This window comes from Eleutherodactylus coqui, chromosome 1, assembly GCF_035609145.1.
Source record: "Eleutherodactylus coqui strain aEleCoq1 chromosome 1, aEleCoq1.hap1, whole genome shotgun sequence".
NCBI classification, from domain to species: Eukaryota; Metazoa; Chordata; class Amphibia; order Anura; family Eleutherodactylidae; genus Eleutherodactylus; species Eleutherodactylus coqui.
The window spans coordinates 398389751-398411220 of record NC_089837.1 but is presented as its reverse complement, the minus strand read 5'-3'; the positions used below and the strand labels follow the sequence as shown (position 1 = coordinate 398411220).

Genomic DNA, 21470 nt, shown 5'->3' with positions numbered 1-21470 from the left:
TATTAGGTTCAATAGAACCTAATGGCTGCAGAATACCGCCATGGATTTATGCCGCGGGAACCGCGATACAAATCAGTTTGTGGGCATTCGGCCTAAAGCTATTATTAGGCTTAGTGGTCAGTCTGAAAACTGCAAGATTTTAGAATTTTTTGTTAAATAGATCGTGACTAGAGATGAGCGAGCCTACTCCGCCACGCCCCTTTTCTGCCCGAATACCGCGATTTTCGAGTACTTCCGTACTCGGGCGAAAAGATTCGGGGGGTGCCGTGGGTGAGTGGGGGTGGCAGCGGGGAGTGGGGGGGAAAGGGAGAGAGAGAGAGGGCTCCCCCCTGTTCCCCGCTGCTACCCCCGCGCCACCACGCCTCCCCCCACCCCCCGGCGCCCCCCGAATCTTTTCACCCGAGTACTGAAGTACTTGAAAATCACGGTGCTCAATCAAGTAATTACTCAAAATGAGTAGGTTCGCTCATCTCTAATCGTGACATCAAAAATCAATAAAATAAAAAGAATTACCAAATGTTCTTCAGAAATTTTTGTCTTTTTAAAAGGTTGTATTTATGATTTTGTAATACAAAATAAATATCAAAGAACATAAAACATCCTCAATCATGTCACACAATTGTCTCTAGAGATTTCGTGAGCTCAAAACATACAGGTGAAATCACAACTAGCCTGAGGTTGGACTAAGGCTATTTTAACACCAGTGTTAGAGTAAATTCAGGGTTTTCATCTCTTTCTTGTTTCTGGAGGAGAGAAACTGAAAAAAAAACAGATCTATTTTTATCCCCATTGATTTCGATGGGGTTTCAAAAAAAAACAGAAAGCAAGCTGAAAAGCTTCCATTTTCTTCCATTCTGTTAGGTTTCCGGTTTCATGGCTCAATATCGCACTCGGGTGTGTGAAACTAGCCAAGGTGTTTACCTTTCAGTTTAATCCTGCCTGTTTAATCCTGCAAAGCTTTATTTACAGATTCAGCAAGCAGAAACAGGGAATGGCAGAGAGCTGCCTGTGATTGGCTGAGCGCCTCAGCTAATCAGAAGCAGCTCTTTCAGCAGGTGGGGATTTTAATTCCTCGCCTGCTGAAAGAATTTCAGTGCAGAGCTGGGGACAGCGGAGACGGGATGCGTCTGAGCCCCAGCAGCTGAAGAAAGGTGAGTAAGATTTTTTTTTTGCACCAGTTTGGGTTGTTTTTCAGGGATGGGTTTATATTTAAAGCCCTTCCCTGAAAAACAATTAAGGGGTGCCGGCAGCTGGATCCTCTACCGCAGCTGTTATCTGTGACAGCTGCGGTAGGAAATTCTTTATTCCCCACGGGGATGAAGAAAACATCTGCGGCATGTGGCAAATGTGTTCTTCATTCCCACAGGGGGCCCGGACAGCCCGACTAAAATACCAGCCTGTAATAGGGCCAGTAAAATTAAAATACTAGCACTGGCCTGGTGGGAAAAATACCGGCCGGGTGGCAATCCTAGAGAGGATGCTTTAAATAGTCAGAGGCAGTGCCATCTTAATGCATGGGCCTGATGGGCACTTGCCCGGGGGCCCACAAGCATAGGGGTGCCATACTAATCCATGTATGTTAACATTTCAATGCACCTTGTATCATATATGATAATGTTGTGTGGTGGGATATGAACTTGGCTCCAATCTGTCTACAACATGTGTGAAGACTTTAATTTTGTTACTTTCTATTTCACTTTCAAATTACCCAGAATTCCTTTCCAGAATTCCTATTATAAATAATCCATAATTTCTATAATAAAAAGAGAGATTCCCTGCCGAATGGATGTGCGGATCATCTTGTGAAGTGTAGTACATTGTCTCTTATTTTCTAGTGTAAGCACTATGAACAAAGAGGTATCTACAGTGCAAGAGGAAAATGGACCCTAGAGACTTAGATTTCCAGTTCTTCGGTCTGGGGCGCCGGTTACTAACTCGCTCGTCCTCCCAAGTTTCCTCGATGTCGTCCCGTGCCTGCTGCATCCCCATATAATATATATTTCCAGGTGAATCACCCTTTAATCATGTCGATTAGTTGTTGCTGCACAGCATGTTTTTTCGTTCAAAAAGTATTTTATTCCGGATTTTCAATTTAGAAAACATACATTTAACCAAAATGAGCACAATTAATGTAATATGGATTATTGTCAACTACTGTATATAAACGTGCTTTCGCAACAAGTAATTGAGTATGTTCTCATTTTTCTCGTCTCTCCTATGGCAGATCTTCACTGCCCAAACATATTAACTCTTAAACCAAGACAAGGACAGGACTAACAAACAAATATAACTGGGGAGAGGGGGGGGTGGTATAAGGTGGGGTGTGGGGGGGAACGGGTGGATTTCTGGAGAGCGGTCAGGGGGCACAGCATGTTTTTAATGTTTCAACAACGATTTTGTTGGAAGTGCCAATAAAATAAATATATGTTTAATTTGATTGACAATTTACATTTTTATTCCTGTGAGTAGTTTTTGTAGGGACCTTAGTACACTGCTTTGCCTGGGGGCCCATAATGCTGTTAAGATGGCGCTGGTAAGGGGCATATCCAAACTGGCTGGAGATGGAAAAGCTGTTTGTCCTATGGCCCTTTAAGACCAAAGAGCAGCAAGTAGTGGGAGATCCTACACACACTCCGCACTGTGGCCAGCGTGGCATAGAGACAACTAGCACCTGGTGCAGCTGAACAACAATACTCTATGGCCTACAGTATCCAACAGCAAACTCCAGCATCATCCACAAACACACAAAGAGGCCATATATGATCTACTTATATTTTTGCAGTGGTTTTGTGGCGTCTTGTGGTTTTTATTGCAAATGCAGCAAAACCACAGGAAAAACACCTGTGGTTCTGCCAATGCAGTTTTTGGTGTGGTTCCAAACCTCACCCATGTGAATGTACCCTTCAGTTCTCCTGTCATATCTTTTGGTACAGTACAAAATGACAAAAAGAAATTGATCTTAGTTTCCTACAAGAACAGTTTTGTGTCTAGTGGCATCAAATGTGTTACCAGATTTCTTCCTGTATGCAGCATTTTTCTGCCTCGCAATGGAAGCAAGACTGGTTCACGAAGTGCACAACTTTGTCATCAGCAGTATCCAGCTCAACCATAAAACAACCAACCAGACCTAAGTAATATACACTATTTGAACTCAGAATATGTGATGTGTGGGCAGCAAGAAACACCAGAGTAAGGGCCAACAATGCACCAGGAAGAACCCGTTAGCAAACGATGCAAGTGTGAGGGGTTAATTCAGGTTTATGCCTTTAAATAGAGAATGATAAGTGTATTTCACAGAATACTTATGTGTTTATAATTTGCGTCTTCTTCTGCTAAAGGTTTAAGCTTATACGTGTAAGGGCTGACGCTTTAAAAATAGACTACAGAGACTCCATTTTGTCTCTTTGCTTGTCTGCTTAAATACATATATATATCTGTATTAGAGATGAGCGAACGTACTCGGATAAGCACTACTCGTCCGAGTAATGTGCTTTATCCGAGTACCGCTGTGCTCGTCCTGAAAAATTCGGGACGCGCTGCGGAGCGGGGAGCTGCAGGGGAGAGCGGGGAGGAACGGAGGGGAGATCTTTCTCTCCTTCTCTCCCGCCCGCTCTGCCCCGCTCCCCGCTGCGACTCACCTGTCAGCAGCGGAGCGCCCCGAATCTTTCAGAACGAGCACAGCGGTACTCGGATAAGGCACATTACTCGGACGAGTAGTGCTTATCCGAGTATGTTCGCTCATCTCTAATCTGTATTAATTTCAACTTTCACTTGAGAAAAATGTTAGATTTCAATTATAATGACCCACCTGGAAATATTAATTGGATAAACACTGGGTTCCTGTCCTGTTCTCATCTCTAAACAATTTTAGTAGAAACTTGCAACAAGCTTACAGGAATGTACCTCCCGATTACACCTACACAGAGGAAGACATACTGCTAAGAGGCCGAGATGTTTTAAATCAATATATGTGCTTATTAATTTTAATTGTATCTGGCATAAAGCCACTTGCTTCGAAGGACTGTATAAAGATTGAATACATTGTGGATTAAACAGGCATTTCTTTGGTTAACACATACGGTGTGGAGTCCATAGAATTCCTCCAAGTATACTTGCATGATTTAAGACTAATTCGGAAGCAGACAGCATCAGCTGAACGGTCTGGTTTTGACCCCCAACACAAGAAAAAATACATATTTAGAAACCTGATTTTGTTCTTTGTTTTAATTGCACAAGGATTGCTACACTTTAACCCTTTAGGCTGGGTTCTCACAGATCGGAATTCCGCTGAAAAACCTTGCAGCTTTGCCACAGCGAAAAACTGCAAGATTTCCGTTGGGAAATTACAGCTTCAAAACCTGTGGCACTTTGCTGCAGGTTTTGGAGTGGCTTGGCCACATGCTTTTCTGTTGCGGCTGGCGCTCCCATAGAGAGCAGTGCGGCGGCAACGGAAAAAAATAGACTCGCTGCGGCCGGAGAATCTGAAAAATCTCGTCCACATGGATGGCTTATCCCAGGATTAGCGGCCACAGGTGGATTTGCTGCAGCAAAATTCCGGACGGAATTTCCGTGGCAAATCCGCCCTGTGTGAACCCAGCCTTACTGACACGGCCAATTTGAACCTAAAGATGCAGCAAGTTTTTGAGATTTTCATCTCCACTTTTCAAAGGCCAAAACGGTTTCGTTTTTTCTTGGCATATCTATATTAGAGCTTGTTTTTTGCATGGTGGGCTGTAGATTTTATTGATATCAGTTTGGCGTGCATATAATGTATTGTTTAGCTTTTATTAATTTTATTTGCAGGGCAGGGGGAAAAACACATGAATTCTGCCTTTTTTTTAACCTTGCAGTATCAATGACAAAAAAGACCTGGAAGCCATTGACTGTGTGCGGTTGCTATAGCAACCCATTGACCCTTCACGACTTCACTGCAGAAGGCTAATGATGTCACAGAGGGAGCACCCTCCCTCTGTTGACCTCCTATATGCCACAATCAAAACTGATCATGGCATGCAAAGGTTAGCAGTGGGGATTGGTGTACTCACCGATCCCTACCGTTGCAGCAGGAGGCTTGCTATCAGTCACAGCTGGCTCCTCCTGCATATGATGCGGGGTCAGCTCCTGAACCCATGCTATTCATTGGACATACCTATACATCTTTTCATGAGACCTCCACATGGTGTACATACATACCTTGGGGCGGGAAGGAATTAAAGGGCCACTCCAGCAAGAACACATTTTTCCATCACTGCACCCTTCATCTGAGTGTTTTTCACACCCTGGTGGTCCCCTATGTATATTGTACTCACTTTCTTGAAGTGCAGCCTCCTGTCTGCTGCTTGTCAGACACCATATTGATGTTTAGATTTCTCCCTGCTAACTCTTCTTCTATGCTGTGCCAGCAATCCCATGATGCATCAGCACAGCATTACATAAGCAGCTAGAGCCAGTACCATCTCTGCCTGTTGGGAGAAAACTGTAATTATCATTATCAAAACTGTAACTATCATTACCTTGTATATTTACCTAAATAAGATAAAGACCATAAGTATACAATTATGGAGGCTAAACTGTCATCTCCTTCTTTATAAATGTGTTACAGAATAATCAGTAACTGTAAGTAACAGTAACCCTGATAAGTGAACGAATTACTGACTCCTGGCCAATAAATAAAAACAAGTAAATTCCAGGCGGGCACAATGAGATCACATGATACACCTGAAATTAAGGCATCTGGGAACTTTCAGCTATAAATGAGAACCTAACAAACTTTTATACTAGTTGAGTTATATTAATATACTGAGAGACTAGTTACATAATGAATGGTGAAAAAAATCACTATAGTACCCTTTAAGTGGGCTGGATAGTCTCTAAAGCATTATAATTTAACCCTTTCCAATCCAATGTCTGACCTGTGAAGACATTATGATTTAAGGCTGTACAGCTCAGATGTTGGAAGACATCCGTCGGGGTTCTCTTACAGTATATTGCCAGCCTCCCTGCTGTTGGAGCCTATCCAACGTGTCACCTCATGCAGTGCTGGCTTTAGCCAGCATATAGCGCCGTTGTATAACAGCAAAAAAAGAGTAAGCCCCCTAGGAAAACCAGGATACAAATTGGATTGGAAAGGGTTAAAGAATGGATCTGGCTGAGACACACAGGAGTAAAAATACTATGGAAATCAAGAGATTATTTATTACACGTCAAGTGAAAAAAATTAAAAATCAAGTTTACTTAGACATATTTTAAAACACAGGTGCAAATGTCATGCCTGTTCAACATGTGTAGCTGTTTTTTTAAATATGACTAATTAAGTTTTGTTCTAATTTTTTACTTGGCATGCTACAATTCGTCTTTTTATTTAAACTGAAGCTTTCTTATTCTTAACCTTTTTCTGTCGCAAAGTTCACGTTCCATGCATCATTCTATATCCTGTGAACATTGGATTTCAATGCCTGCTTGGTGAGCTCTGTAATCCCATGTCTGTGTTGCTTTGTGTACACGATCAGCCTTAGCTATGTGTGCACAGGGTGCCAGCCACCAGTTCTTTGGGGGCATAGCAGGCAGATGTAGGCTAGGGATGATATTCCCCCTTAGTTCCGCCCAGCCAGATAATCCTTTTCCTCCATGTGGCAGCGTCCTGTGGAGCTACATGAATCATCCTCCTCCTGTCTGCTCCCCTCTGATGTTCCAAGATGCCACTATCAGCCCATGGGCACCCCGCAACCCAATTGCTTAGTTCTGCTATTGTATTTATGTTATGAGCTCAGTTCTGGGGCTGTATTTATGTTATGAGCTTGGTTTTGGTGCTGTATTCATATTGTCTATGAAAATTATGAGCTGTGTCCTTGAATTTTTTGAAGCTGATAGTCCTTGAGCACATTATTATGATTGTAATTATCATCATTTTACAGCTTACGGTGAATGCTGGTAATTAGTTTATATCACTAGCTGACCTACAGACCTATGTTACTTATCTTTATCATTCAGTATCGTTTTTAGATGTGTCAGTAAAAAGCATTACCCGTCCATGATTTTTGTAATTTTTTCTGCAATTGTGATGCGTTTTGCAAAAAAAACGCATTGCATCACTGTACCTGTGATTTTCATGCGCATGTTGCTGCAGTAGTTAAAATAAAAAAACACATTTCACTTGCATAAAAATCACATTAAGGTGTAAGTGCAATATGATTTTTTTTTCACTTCCATAGAAATTAATGAGCAATTCTCGCAACAGAATCACCCAAGAATAGAACATTCTACAATTTTTTTGATCTTTCGCTATTGATGAAGGTGAAAAATCGCTCATGTAAATTAACCCATTAATGGGTTATTTTCCCATGCAAATTCCATCCATATCACAATCGGACGGAACTTGCATGGTAAAATCGTTCATGTAAATACACCCTCAAGAATATATAATAGAATGTTGCATAAATGTGTTGCACCTTGAGGGAAGGCTTTATATGTAAATAAATGCTTGTCAGCAAAAGCTGCTGTGTACATGTTGGCACCTTCCTAGTTTGAAACTATTGGCACTGTCAACATCTGAGCTAAAAATGTTGCTAAATCTACTGCAGCATACCTTCCATATATTTGAGGTCTTAGTTAATTTTGTGTCTTCCATACTATTGCTACAGCTACCTCACTATTAGCTGATCTAAGAACACACTCTGAACACCTGGCCAGTTATCTACCTATCAATGTGTCTTTATTTCTGGGAAAGATGATAACATGAAGTGCATTATTTCCAGGACTGCGTGTTTGTACAGCAACAGAATATCTGCCCTTCCCCATTTACCCATATAATGCCAAGACAGCATATTCATGGCACAAAGGGCCATAGAGAGGGGTCATCCCCAGCCACAGTCACATCACAGGAGCACCACTTGAACTTCACTCTCCATTGTTTCAATAAGGCTTCAATGATTTTAATTAAACAAGGCTCCCCCTTCTGAGAAGACCCGGGATGCAGGGTCTCTATTTTGGTGCAGGCAGCTGGCGCTTGTTGGCTCTTGTGTTTGACTAACAGACTGTTGAATGGGGGCGCGGAGTAGCGCTGCAGCTTTAATAGACCTGTGTGAACAATGCACCTTGAAAAGGAATACATTGCGCCATTGTGCTGATTGCTACAAACCTATTACCAAGAAAATAGCGTCCATCAGGTTGAACAAAACGCGTTTGTATTGTGCGTATTTATCTGCTTGATATACACATGTCCGTACAATGGGCACACATAGTAGGCTCTGGATAGGAGGCCATCTCTGTGCTGGCCGTGCAGAGGACATCCAGCTGATCTGCTCCTCTCTGTATACCTGCAGCAGCCTGCACCCGGCACAGCCCGGAAAAAAAACTTGAGCCCAGTCTCTAATGCTTTCTAGAACGTTTCCGTGGACTTTTCGTCTTGTGCTTATCTCACTGACTTGTTGCAGTCATTTTCTATAGCAGGTAATAAGTTTAGTGAAGTAGCTTTTCATTGTCGGGATATCTGAGCTCGGGTTTTAGGATGTGGCTCTATTTGATACTCTCTTTAAAGGGTTAAATAGCTGATTGGGCGTCAAATCAACTATGTTTCGTTTCTGTTCGTTCTTATTTGTTTTGTATATCGTCTTCCATTCACCAGAACTAGTTTAACACTCGTCTGTGATCGAATCTAAGCGTTATTATTTAGCGTCCAGTCTGTTAAGTGTTAACGAAAAAGAGCCACTCGTTTGCTGCAAAGTGATTGAACTTAACAGAAAAAAAGCGAAAAAACGAATACAGATAAGAATATGATATATGATACACCAGATAACGAAAATATACGTTTTCCAGTGTATTGATGCCAATCACCTACCTGTGCTCCCAAACACGTATAGTGTCAATACCAACTCATCAGCAAGTTTTTGCCTAATGTAATGCAAAGGTGGAGTACTCATATCACCTATCATATCATAACAAGTTATATTTGCATTGTGCAGAAAGTACTGTACTTATGTAGTGCGCCTTTACCTGTATGATTTCACACTATCGCACCATACCAATGTCACTTAACAAATGCAACTGCCAGCAAAAAAATTCTTACATCTGTATTGTACACATGCCATTTTATTGCCACCATTTATTGATTCTATCTCAGCTCCATATTCTCACATATGTTTTGTACACATGTAGAAAAAATGCCACCCAAGTTCCATATTGTCACAGATATATAATAAAGATAGGCACCACTGCCACCTCATTTCGGTCTTCTCTCGTACAGGTGTTATACAGTTACCTTCCCAGCAAAATGTTCTTGCCACTGTGAACACATAATACTGATCCTGCATTATTTTCATGTTTTCACATATGCATTGTTCACACACATTACTGATGCCACTTCACATATACAGTAACATAGTACAATTTCTAGGTTTTTTAAGAAGTACTGATACAATTTATACCCGTGTTCTCACAGATTCTACTGAACACATGCAGAGCTAATGTGACTTTTTTCCATGTTCACATACATATAATTATACTCATTTAGTAGTACTATCCGATGTGTCAATTCCATGTCCGCACAAATTTATTACATACATGTACTAATAATGTCACTTTATCTCCATAGTGTACATATGTAGTAGTAATGGTATTTTATTTCCATGTTTTGACATGGTATGATGTTCACGTTTTAGTAGCAATGTCACTTCACTAGTGCGTGTCTATCTATCTATCCATCTATCTATCTATCTATCTATCTATCTATCTATCTACACCTTTGAGAACATGAAGGTAATGTGAAATTACTACTGGTATACGTATTGCATGTGAGTGACAGTAGTTCATGTGTGAAATACACACATGAAATAACATCACTACTGGCATTACTAAGGAAAACATCCGTTATGGATATTAGGTGACATTACTAGTATATGTGTATAATATATATATATGAGAAGATAAAGCTGAAGTCCTTTTTTTTTTACTACATATATGTAATAGAACATAAAGAAAATGTGACATTACTACACTCTTAGTACTACATATGTACAACACACCTGTGAATGACATTACTAGTACCTGTGTACAATACATCTATGAGAGAAGGAAGATAAAGTGACATAACTACTAGTGTTAGTATGCAGTACACATGTGAAGGATACTACTAGACTACTATGTGTATATAAGCGTTTCTGGCATTTGAGGCATTAGTAATGATGCCGGAAGTCTCCCTACATGTAGCGGTTTTCTGTCCAGCTATTCAGGCTGTGGACAACCACAGTGCACAAAATAAATAAAATGTTATCACTTGCATCCGACTGAGACATAAAATAACTGGCCAGACACAATTAAATATACAGATGCGCCCACTGTATTGTGTATGTGTATGTATGTATATGTGTATGTGTATATATATATATATATATATATATGTATATATATATATATATATATATATATATATATATATATATATATATATATATATATAGTAGTAAAATATGAATCTACTTCCATGTTCTCACGGATGTATTGTCCACATGTAGTATTCATGTGCCTACTGTACATTTATGAGAATATCCAAATGAAGTGACATTTTTACTATATGTGTACAGTACAGCTCTGAGACCATGAACATATTGAATGCCAGGTTCTCTTTATGTCAAAACATATTGTACACATGCTGTACAAATGTCGCTTTGGTTTTGGATAAATATTAACATGTAGTAGTAATGCGACATTATGTTCATGTTCTTACAGATATATTATACATATGTAGTAGTGATTTATGTTCCTGTTTTACTGATATAAATAGTACAGCTGTAGTAGTTATGCGTCTTTATCTTCATGTTTTCATTAATATATTAGACACTAAATAGTAATGTCACCTTCTATCCGAGTTGTCGCAGGTGTATTGTGCACACATAGTACTAATGCTACTGCATCCTTATTATCTGATATATTATTCACACATGTCCTAATGTCACCTTATAACCATGGCAGATGTGGTGTACAAATATCATACAAAGGACAGTAGTGATGTCACTTTGTCCTGGTTCTCACAGATGCATTGTACACATGTCCTACTAATGTCACACGCGGGTCTTTTGTACATATGTACCGGTAATACTCAGATCTTTATGTTCTCACAGAAATATTGTACACTTGTGGTAGTAAAGTTACATCATCTATACCATCTCGTAGATGTATTGTGCACATGCAGCAGCTATGCCAAATCATGTGTATTGTCTCACATATGTATTCTACACGTTTATTTACCAATGTCACATAATCTCTGTCTTCCTGTAGAAGATTAACTGCCATTTGCATTTGTTTTCTTACTTGCATTTGTCTTTCTTAACTGTACCATCTGCCTACATTAAACACGTTGTGAATGTATCAGTATGGAACAATCTCATCAATTTGTCCCTTTCTAATCCTATAATATGAGCCCTAGGACAGGTTAATTCCGGACACTTGGTGCATTATGGCTGTATAATAATGGGGTTATCCATTTCTTGTTGGTCCTGACGCTGCCTGGGAATAAATACTTCTACAGATAATAAGAAGCAGGGGAGGCAGCATCCAGGAGTGGCAGCATTTGGGGTGCAGGGCGCATAGGTGGAGACATTTGGGGCTGTAGGTACATATCCTGTCTCCAGTGCATTGCGCCGCCGCTTCTTGTTTTGTCTGTGGCATATGAAAGCATCGCTGCTATGATCTCATTCTTTCTTCTCTCCGCGGGTGGATTTGCAGCATGTGCGCCTGATTTGGCCCCTGTTTTCGCCCAGATATGACGCTTTTGTTTAAGTTGTGCTGGGGCTTCCTGTGTTTCCCGGCCCAGCTACGTTTGATCTCTGCTTGGAGGAAGCTTTCATTGTATGGGAATGTCTGGCCACCCTAGGTCCCTGCGCTTTGCCCTGTAGCTCGCTTTGCCTATGAGACACTGATATATGTGTGCTGTATAATCCTATCATTAGGCTGTGGACAGAACCGCTCATGATTAGCATTGTTAGTTTATGCGCTAACTGCACGCATTTTTTATCACTTCCATTCAGACGCACATTTCACTATGTCACTTCATCAAGCCTTTTTCTCTTCTATTGCACCCATATGGGAATATAATTGAGATATCCTGCAGCTAATATGCAGAAGCAATATGAAATATTAAGCATAGTATATATCGGTGTACTGCTATGTTACTGTCAACTGATATGACATACTATATACACTTATGCTGCATATAAACATGTACATAATTGACAGTTGATCTAAAATATTCTACATAACCTATGATTAATATAGATAACGAATGTGAAATGTAAATTGTATATTAACAAAATTATATCGTAGCTGTAAATATATGATACACATATTTATGTATACTTGTATATACAAATATATTACATCGGAATAATATATTATAGCTGATATTTCTTATATTTAATACATATTATGTATATAACTAAAGTGATATGCTATACAGTTATTTATATTCTGTTATATATTATGCACATTATTTCTAAAATATAATTTAGTTAAATAATGTATCAGTTTTATACATAACTGATGCTATATACTGCCACAAAGATGTACTAATAATGTAGCCATATGGAACTGCTATGATACCACTAGATTATGTAAAACAAATGTGATATAACTGATATAGCTGATGTTATCGGAATCGTCATGGTGCCTCGCTTCTCCCAAGCAATTTTGCCTCTATTCGAGATATAGATATGTGTGTATGTATATCTACACACATATTATATTTGTATATATCATGTATTATATATATATATATATATATATATATATATATATATATATATATATATATATATAATATACACGCCGTGTATAGGAGCGATTATATGAGTTAAAAGCTGCATGTTACAACGTTACTTGGGATACTGTATTTTAAATTAATATTCATGTTCTTATGTTAAGTGTAATATTATCCAGAATATCAGTGATTTTTCTTACATTTTCGATTGAACAAAAATGCTAAAAACATAAATAAACAAATGAATAGATACATACATTTGAGGGGAAAAATAGTAATCTACCTTGTGGCAAGGCACAACATAGCCAGTGGATGAGCTCGCAATTGAACACGCCTGGCAATCAGTATACACCTTAATGCTTTATGCTTTATCCATCCTTGTAGCCCGGCAGAAGGTGCTGAACGCGGAGTGTGATGTTGCTGTGCGACATTTCCTACAGCATTGGTGCGCTGATTAGCAGTCCTGACATAAAGTTGCGCTTTCTCCATTCCCTGGATCAATATCGGATCAGTCTGCTCTAGCCATGAGCCGGAGTCTGGTCACTGCATGGGGCTGACCTTTCACTAGTCTTTCCCTACAGGTCACCCAGCAGCTCATACAGTACCATCCTCATACAGCACAACTTCAAGGAATGCATCTTGACACTAAGCCAAGCAGGAAAATTAATTTAAGAAGGTTTACAGTGAAGTAGACAGAACCTGTATGACTCGTCACAGAGTCATTTTTCTATGAGCGGTGCCATCATACCGCTTCCTGTATGTTTGCAGCATCAAGTTCTAAAAACAATCCTTAATATTAAAGAGTTTAAAATAAATAATATATTACTTGAAAATTAAAGCGTCATATATAAAATGATGAGGCGTTAGTTTACCGTGCAGAATATTACATCAGAGTCTATGGAGGCTGGTAGAGTGTAAGAAACTCCATGACAATAAGGAAAATGCTTATTTTTAGTGAAAGGTTAAAATGAGTTGTTCAGTTACTAACACTGCCATAAAACTGATAAGTATTCTGCCACCTAGTTGTACTGATGGTGTTTGTTATATCATCCAGTACTGTGGTGGTAGTACCGTAGTGGTAGTATTTTGTATAATCAGTGTGACGTACATTAATGTGATGGAATATACATGCACGATCCATATAATACGTTTTGAACTTTTGTACAACCTTTAAACTCAATGAAGTAATGTAAATAAAAAAACATCCTGATATTAAAATGAGCTCTGCTAAATCCTATACCCATCTCTGCTACACATATATAAAGAACACTAACCCTACCCCTTTGAGTGCTATATTGATGTATGTGTGCAAATATCTGTCCTATATATGATACAGTTTATTTAAAGGTACGTGTCATTTATAAATCATGGCACTTCAGTTCTTGTTGTTCTCTTGAGATATACATGACCCTACTGCAGGTTACTGACCATTCTCAGCATGCTCCAGAAATGTGGAGATGTTTCTATTATTAATAGGAGACGTATGGGAATATGTGCTGATGTCAGAGACTTGAGAAATAGTACAATCACAAGTGTGCGCGGAGTTGTGCAGCAGGCAGCGGTCAAGCCTTGTGACTGCTCCAGGGCAGAATATCATTTTGTAGAAATGTGTGATTCATTTACTACAGAATACTTTTCAATAACAAGACCCAATAAAATGAACTATTCTCTTAAACCTAATGTAAAGCGGTGTTAACAGGAAGGGACATCAACCTCCCTGAGGACATTTCAGCAACAATTAGCTTCCAAAAGCTGCTGTGCATTTGTATTATTTGTAGCTCTCTACAGTTTATAAGGGCAATGGAAGCGATAGCAATAATAGTAAGAATATTAAAAATGGTTGCAACCAGTTTCCTTGAGAAAACCTATCTAATCTATCTGTCATGCTATCTAATCACAATAAATTAATCGTTTGTACCGACCTAATGTAATATACATGTATACTGAGCAAGGAATGACAGGACATGTGACATTTATTAGCGATTTCCATATTACATTACATTGCAGAATAATAGGCTGAACTGGATTGACATATCTCTTTTTCAGCCTTGCATACTATGTATGAATTCCAAAAGAACATATGCCATATATAAGAAACGAACTTGGCGCATAATGTGGTACTGTCCATAATTGCTGATAAATATAAGCAGCTTCAAACGCGTGTCGTGTGTATTATTCGTATGCAACAAACAAAAGATGTGGGAGTATTAGGAAGCAGACGTATCATCATTATCAGTGGCATGATGCCTGTGCAGTAGCTAGTGCTGCTGGCAGTGCACATTGTCAGACACACTCGGCTTGGCGCACAGCATAGTGCAGCGTCTCTATCTGCAGCTCAACAGAAAGCAGTTCTCCCTTTTGTAATCGATTCCCCTATGATTAGCAATCTCTACGATCGTATGTAATAATCTGTAGTAGGAGGAGGCTGCCCGCCTAATGTGTATGTCAGGCATTCTTCAGTGTGCATCTGAGAGGACGACTCGGATTTAAAGGAGGCATGAAATGTCATTGTCAAGTTCAAGGTCACGGACAGTCCGGGCTGTGAGACAGGATCATGTAGCAAATCCAGCGGGTATCTAATGTGTACCCAGGTACATGGTAAGCTCTAAATTAAACGAGTCCCACACTGGTCTTAGTTCTGATTACAGACACTATAGTTAAAAATAAAATGCAAGGGTTCCTAGCTGCGGTGTCCTTATATTCATAGGAAGAAATACTCCAGTGTGCAAAAAAAAAGTAACATCTGCTCCATTCGCTGTTTGGTACTGAAAACAGTAAATAAGCAAGGAAAAAACCCTTCCTGAATTGTTCTAAATAGAAAAAAAACTAAATATCGATACTTTTTATCCGTAAACAAAACAATCAGTATTATCATATAGGGTTTATCATAGTATCAGTATCAAAACGCTGAATGGAGCAAGTGATGCAATTATTTGTACACTACTGTATCTATTTATGTGGATTCCATAGTGTCGCAATAATTGCAATCTCCTCTGTTCTGTGGATTAGTGTTTTATGTGAAACCCATTTAATTGTTTTAATGCGGTTTTAAATTAGCGACCTTCCACAACATTGTGGGATGTGGTACTGGAGGAGCTCAGAGGAGAACAAGTGCCAATCGCCAAATATTTATCGACCCTCCTATCTCTATTGAGTCTCAGTGTATCATCACATCAAATTACTCCACTCACCTCTTATAGGTTTAGGTTGTAAACTCAGACGGACAGGGCTCTGCTACATTGTCATTTATAGTTGTATTTGTATGCTTTCTCTAGTTTGTTCCACGCTATAGAACAGAATAGCAAGGTATAATTAATTACCATTGTTATGCCCGAATCAGAATTGGGATTATAAGAAAAATCGTGTGTGAAATCGAGTTCCCGATTATGAGCAGGAGGCCCTATATTGTGCCAATAGCTTGTTTTTTATCAGATCCGTTTAAATACTTTTATTATGAACGTTAATATAACCACTGCATCCGAGTATATATCACATTTATTTCACCCTCCCATTGCACCCAATTGCTAAAATGTCCAGAGATTATTTGCTGCGATCAGAAGTCAGACAGTTTCTTTCTGCAGTTTCAACACAATTTATTATAGGTCTGTATGCATTACTCTCAAAACAGGGCACAGAAATGATGAAACCACTTTAAATAAGAAAAAAAATCTGAGAACAATTTCGCTCACAATTGTACATATTTATAGTTAAGAACCATTCTTTATAAATAGTGTTCCTCTGAAGCAAGTTAATAGCATAATTTAATTACAACTGGATAAATATGGCGGGGGCTATGTACATGGAAAGAGATGCAGACTGCACGACGTTTTGTCCCCACCGTCCTTCATACAGTACAAATGGAACTTGGAAAAGTACGAACAACATCACGTGTAACATAAAGTGACATTCACAAGCCTGTGTCATCTGCCTGGTGGAGCCTGAAGAAACAGAGTGAAGACTTTGGCACGGAGTTTTATTATTTCCCAGCCCAGTTGCATGGAAATTTACAATCAGGTTTCCTTTAGAAAAAAGGACACAATACCAAGAGCACAATACAAAAGGAAATAAAATAGAATAAAACCAACTCTTCCTTCACCTTACATTAATGGAGGAGTCAAGAGAAAGTCCAGCACTTGCCCTGCAGCCGGATAAAACTTCTGTACAACCGTTTATAAAACGTCCTGTCCCCTCTGAAGGGGGAGTTAGCTATATACATAGGGGTTCTGCAGAGTAAAATCACTTGCTCTTTGGGGTAAATATTGGGGGAATAAATAGATTCTGTTAATTTCTCTCTCTTTTCATGCTTTATTTTCAGAACTGTGCAGCTTTTCATCCTAACTGTGCTTCTTCATGTTGGAGTGTCCAGACACAGCAGGCAACTAGCTGGTGAATAGGGAGACCTACATTGTCTCTGGTAGCCTCCAGCAATGGCTCCTACACATACCACTCGTTGAAGTTGGATGAGAGGGGTCCCCCAGCCCCGCTGGTTACACTGTGCACTCCAGATACTGCTGCTGTGGCTGGGGACAAGTTGGTACTTTGTGTCTCAGTGTTGGGTGACACCAGACCTGGTGGGGTAGAAGATTCATAGCCAGAGCTGGCAGCGGGTGAAGACTCTGATCCTTGAGGAGAAGACTCATGCACCTGCGGAGAATGGGAAAATATGTCATTTCACGTGATATAATGCAACACTTTATAATATTTGCTCTGGACAAAAGGTAGACCCCATTAAGCTACACTCCCTTTTGTGCCTACTTATATTGACATAACTGCAGCGTACAAACCACAAGACATGGGTTCGTTTTCACCTACTGTTAGACATTAATACTGCAAGCTTCCAAAATATTATGAAGGGCTTAGGCCTTTACCTTCATGTGTTTCCTTAAGGAGCTGGGGTGAGTGTAGGACTTGTCGCACATCTTGCACAGATATGGTTTGTCCGAGGTGTGGACATGCATGTGTTTCTTTCTGTCGCTACTGTTGGCAAATCTCCTGTCACAGCCTTCAAATTCACATTGGAACGGCTTCTCTCCTGAAAAACAAATAATCAGATTATTATTATAGACTAGATGACAATCGGCTGCGATGTATTCCAACAACACATTAATATTTCCTCATCCGACTTGCGACTTTATGAAAGCAAAACCTCTAGATACAAATGATTTCCTGCTCCGGGAAAGGTGAATAGGAGGTAGAGACCCTCCCAACAGATTGGAAATAGATGCTAATTGTAGATTTATTTGCAAAGTGCTCAGGGGGAGATTGTTCCACTGATGTTCCCAGGTGGGGTAAACAAGCAGCTTGTAAAACGAGTAAAGACATTAAAATGCATTCATTTGATTTTCACAGCCTCCCCTTCCCCCAATCTCTGCATATCCAAATGTTATGCTGTTTGGAGCAATTTAGAGGTGTGATTGCTCAAATATCCTCCATTTGGAGGGAATCCATTTAGCATTAAATTCCATTAGCACCTAAATTGTTTTAAGCGACATCTGCTCAGAAAAAAGGAGTATAATACTGCCTTTCCGTGGAAAGAAATGCCCTTCTTGCTAAACCTTGCTAAATCTCGTCTGGCACCTACCATCAATCCTCACACATCCGGTTGCTAGTGGGTTTTTTTCCAGTCGCAAATATTTACAAACATTCGAACTACGGTAAAAATGTGCCACAAATCGATAGGAGATAAATAATACTATTACTGTGATTTAATATAATATTTAGCAATAATGATAATATTAAAACATGTAAATTGTAAAAACATTCGTATCTGCCAGAAGTGATCATTGAAGAACTGCGAATATAATACTAAACAGTATTACCTGCCCTATTCTATTAGCATATATTTATTCTATTACTACTTATTCCGCTTGTTCCAATAATGCAAGAGTGCTGTGGAACATCGTATTATGTATGACCTGACTATGATAAATGATGGGAATGTTGACATGCAAAGATTTTCGTCTTTGACAACAACAGGTAATAATCAGATTATCAGGGATCAACATTAGAGCGGTTATCTGCAAATAACCATCCTGTCCGGGTATAAGGGATTCTGTGTGCCAACAACAGCTACGACCCGTCATATTGGCATAAATTCTACGACAGATCTCAGTGCACCTACCTGTATGAGTTCTTTTGTGGATTTTTAGGTTCTCGGAGCGGGCAAAGACCTTGCCACATCCAGGGAATGGGCAAGGGAAGGGCTTCTCCCCTGTGTGCACTCTGATGTGGTTGACCAGTTTGTATTTAGCTTTGAATGGCTTTCCCTCCCTGGCGCATTCCTCCCAGAAGCAGATGTGGTTACTCTGTTCAGGTCCCCCTACATGCTCAACGGACACATGGGTGACCAGCTCATGCATGGTGCTGAAAGTCTTATTGCAGCTTTTCTTGGGGTTGCTGAGCTGTTCGGGGTCTACCCACTTGCAGATGAGCTCCTGCTTGATACACTGCTGCCTCATGTACCTGAAGAAGGCCCCAGGGTGGTGGTGGTGATGGTGGTGGTGATGGGCTGCCATGTTCATTCCCATATTCATCGGGCCATACTGGTTGTGCAGCTGGGCGGCTGTGTAGGGGTCTCCTCTGGGGCTAGACACCTGCCGGTATTGCTCTGTCCTGCCGAACACCTCTCCGGGCAGACCCAGCCTCATCTGTCCGCCAAGTGCGTTTTGGGTGGCCGCAGCGTGTTGTTCATGGATGCTGGGGAAAAGCAGGTGGCCCTGCGGGTGCTCCCCATGCGGGAGTTGGTGATGATGGGGGTGGTGATGAAGGCTACCAGCTGGGGGGCCAAACAAGCCATGCTGCCCACCTCCTGCAGCCGTAGTGCCCTCTGCAAAGCCGCGTCCTCTGAATATGAAGTCCCGCGGGCTGTTAAATGTTGCGCCCGTATACGCTGCGTGTGGGGCAAGGGCAGATGCAGGGTATCCAGCCTGAGAGGTGAAAGCCGAACTCTGCCCCGGGGGGGACAAGTCATGTGCTCCGCTGCCTCCCCCAGCAGACCCAGATCCTCCGCCGCCGCCGCTGCTGCTTCCACCTGAGCCACCTCCGGGGTTGAGCTTGAATGCGCCCATGTGCGCCGGCTCCACAAAGCTGTTCTGCGCCAGGCTCAACTCCCTTTCCTGCATCTCTGCCGCCGCTGCTGCCGCCGCCGCCACAGCAGCATGATGATGGTGATGATGATGGTGATGCCGCGCAAATGTCCCCACACCCAGGGCCGGGAACTGCGGGCCGGCGTCCAGCAGCATGTCTCTTATTAGAAGTGTGTCCTGCGATATAATCGAGGGGAGAAGTAGTCACAAGTAGACGAGCAATAACAGAGAGGAGTCTCCTTGTATCCCGGAGTAGTCACTGCACCTCCCGCATCATTAGAGTCCTCCTCCAGACTGAGCTCTCTGCAATGTGATCATCCCCTGCATCCGACTCTCCCTCCTCCCCCTTCCTCGTCTCCGCTCTCAGTGCCTCTCAGTCGGGGAACTGGGCTCAGATTCCCCCCAGATGAAGGCTCGGGCGGCAGATGCTCCTCTTTCTCGTCTTCTTCTTTCTTTAAGTTGCAGCTCAGGGTGGAGGGAGGAGGGGGAGTGAGGGGAGGAGGAAGCTGGGGGAGGGGGGAGATGTTGGAGCACAACACAAACAAGCAAGCAGACAAATGAGCTCAGAGCAGCGGCACATGACGGGCGGACAGTGCGGGGCTCATTGTCCTTGGAGCACTTCTCTTCCTCCTTCCCGTGGCTTTTGTCCGGTCAGTGGACGCGGTCAGTGCAGGCTGCTTTATGTTTTGTTTTTAGTGCATTTTCCCCGTCACCCCTATGAGAAGCCCTCCTCTCCTGTGCACGCTACTCTCTGACTGGTCTGCCGTGTCCGCCCCCTTTAACAGCTGCCCGGCCGTCCTCTGTCAGTAAGCCCATTGGCTGCAGAGACTGGAGATATGTTTGGAGCGCTTCCCAGTTCTCCTGCCAATCAGGTATACAGCTCGTCCCCGACAGGCGCTCCACCCCTGTGGCTGCTGCTCCAGCCCGCAATGTATTGGGGACACTCCAGTGTGCCTCCCTCTAGTAGTTGAGGTGTAGTCCGGCACATTCATTGCATTTATAGCTCTGGACTCTTTGTGTAAGGATTATAAGGTGAAGGCTTCAGAAATAAGAAGGGACTTCTGACTATTTCTCCTAGTTATGTCTAATCCCCAAACCCTGGACTCTTAATTCATAGTAAAGCCTCCATCCTGCAGTGTCATATCAATATAGCCATTCATTAAAGCTGTAATATTAGCCGTGCTCTACACGTCCAAGTATTTATATAGATCCATGTTATCACGGCATTATTATCATTGCTAGCTAGTTCCTTGTCCTCAGCATTCGTGGACTAAATCCTCATTGCAAACTGGAATATATTGTGGCTAGTATTGATTGCAAACACAGCAGAATATACTGTATATCCCACAACCCCTGCCATGAAGTTGCCAACGGATACGGAGGCACACACACAGTCGTACTCAATTTAAAATACTGCACAACAGAGGTAAATCCAGTACTGTGCAGTATGTGCCATATGCTAGGAAGCAATTATAATATTATTTATCTTTAGAATTATGTGTATTAATATCTTATAAATAATAGTGGATAGCCATATTTAGAGAGACAGATATGTGCATAAATGTTGATACATTGAAACTGTTATCTTTTATTTTTTATGGATATCCACTATTAATTATAAGATGGTGGGTAGGTTA

At 41.1% G+C, this 21470-nt stretch overlaps 1 protein-coding gene across 1 annotated transcript; it reads right to left on the bottom strand.

Moving 5' to 3' along the window:
- Positions 1 to 16433: 16433 nt before the first annotated feature.
- Positions 16434 to 20557, bottom strand: ZIC2 (Zic family member 2). The gene is made up of 3 exons (XM_066580150.1): positions 18870 to 20557; positions 17617 to 17780; positions 16434 to 17392 (listed from the first exon to the last, which is right to left on the bottom strand). The coding sequence occupies exons 1-3, from the start codon at positions 19987 to 19989 to the stop codon at positions 17183 to 17185; spliced, it is 1494 nt and encodes a 497-aa protein (XP_066436247.1). The 5' UTR covers positions 19990 to 20557; the 3' UTR covers positions 16434 to 17182.
- Positions 20558 to 21470: the final 913 nt, after the last annotated feature.

Excerpts from the sequence above, each read along its gene's own strand:
- ZIC2 (XM_066580150.1), bottom strand. The coding sequence starts at position 19,989 with ATGCTGCTGGACGCCGGCCCGCAGTTCCCGGCCCTGGGTGTGGGGACA. Across the intron at positions 17,781-18,869 it reads CCACAAAAGAACTCATACAG|GAGAGAAGCCGTTCCAATGT; the intron begins GTAGGTGCACTG and ends TTTGTTTTTCAG. Across the intron at positions 17,393-17,616 it reads CCTTAAGGAAACACATGAAG|GTGCATGAGTCTTCTCCTCA; the intron begins GTAAAGGCCTAA and ends CATTCTCCGCAG.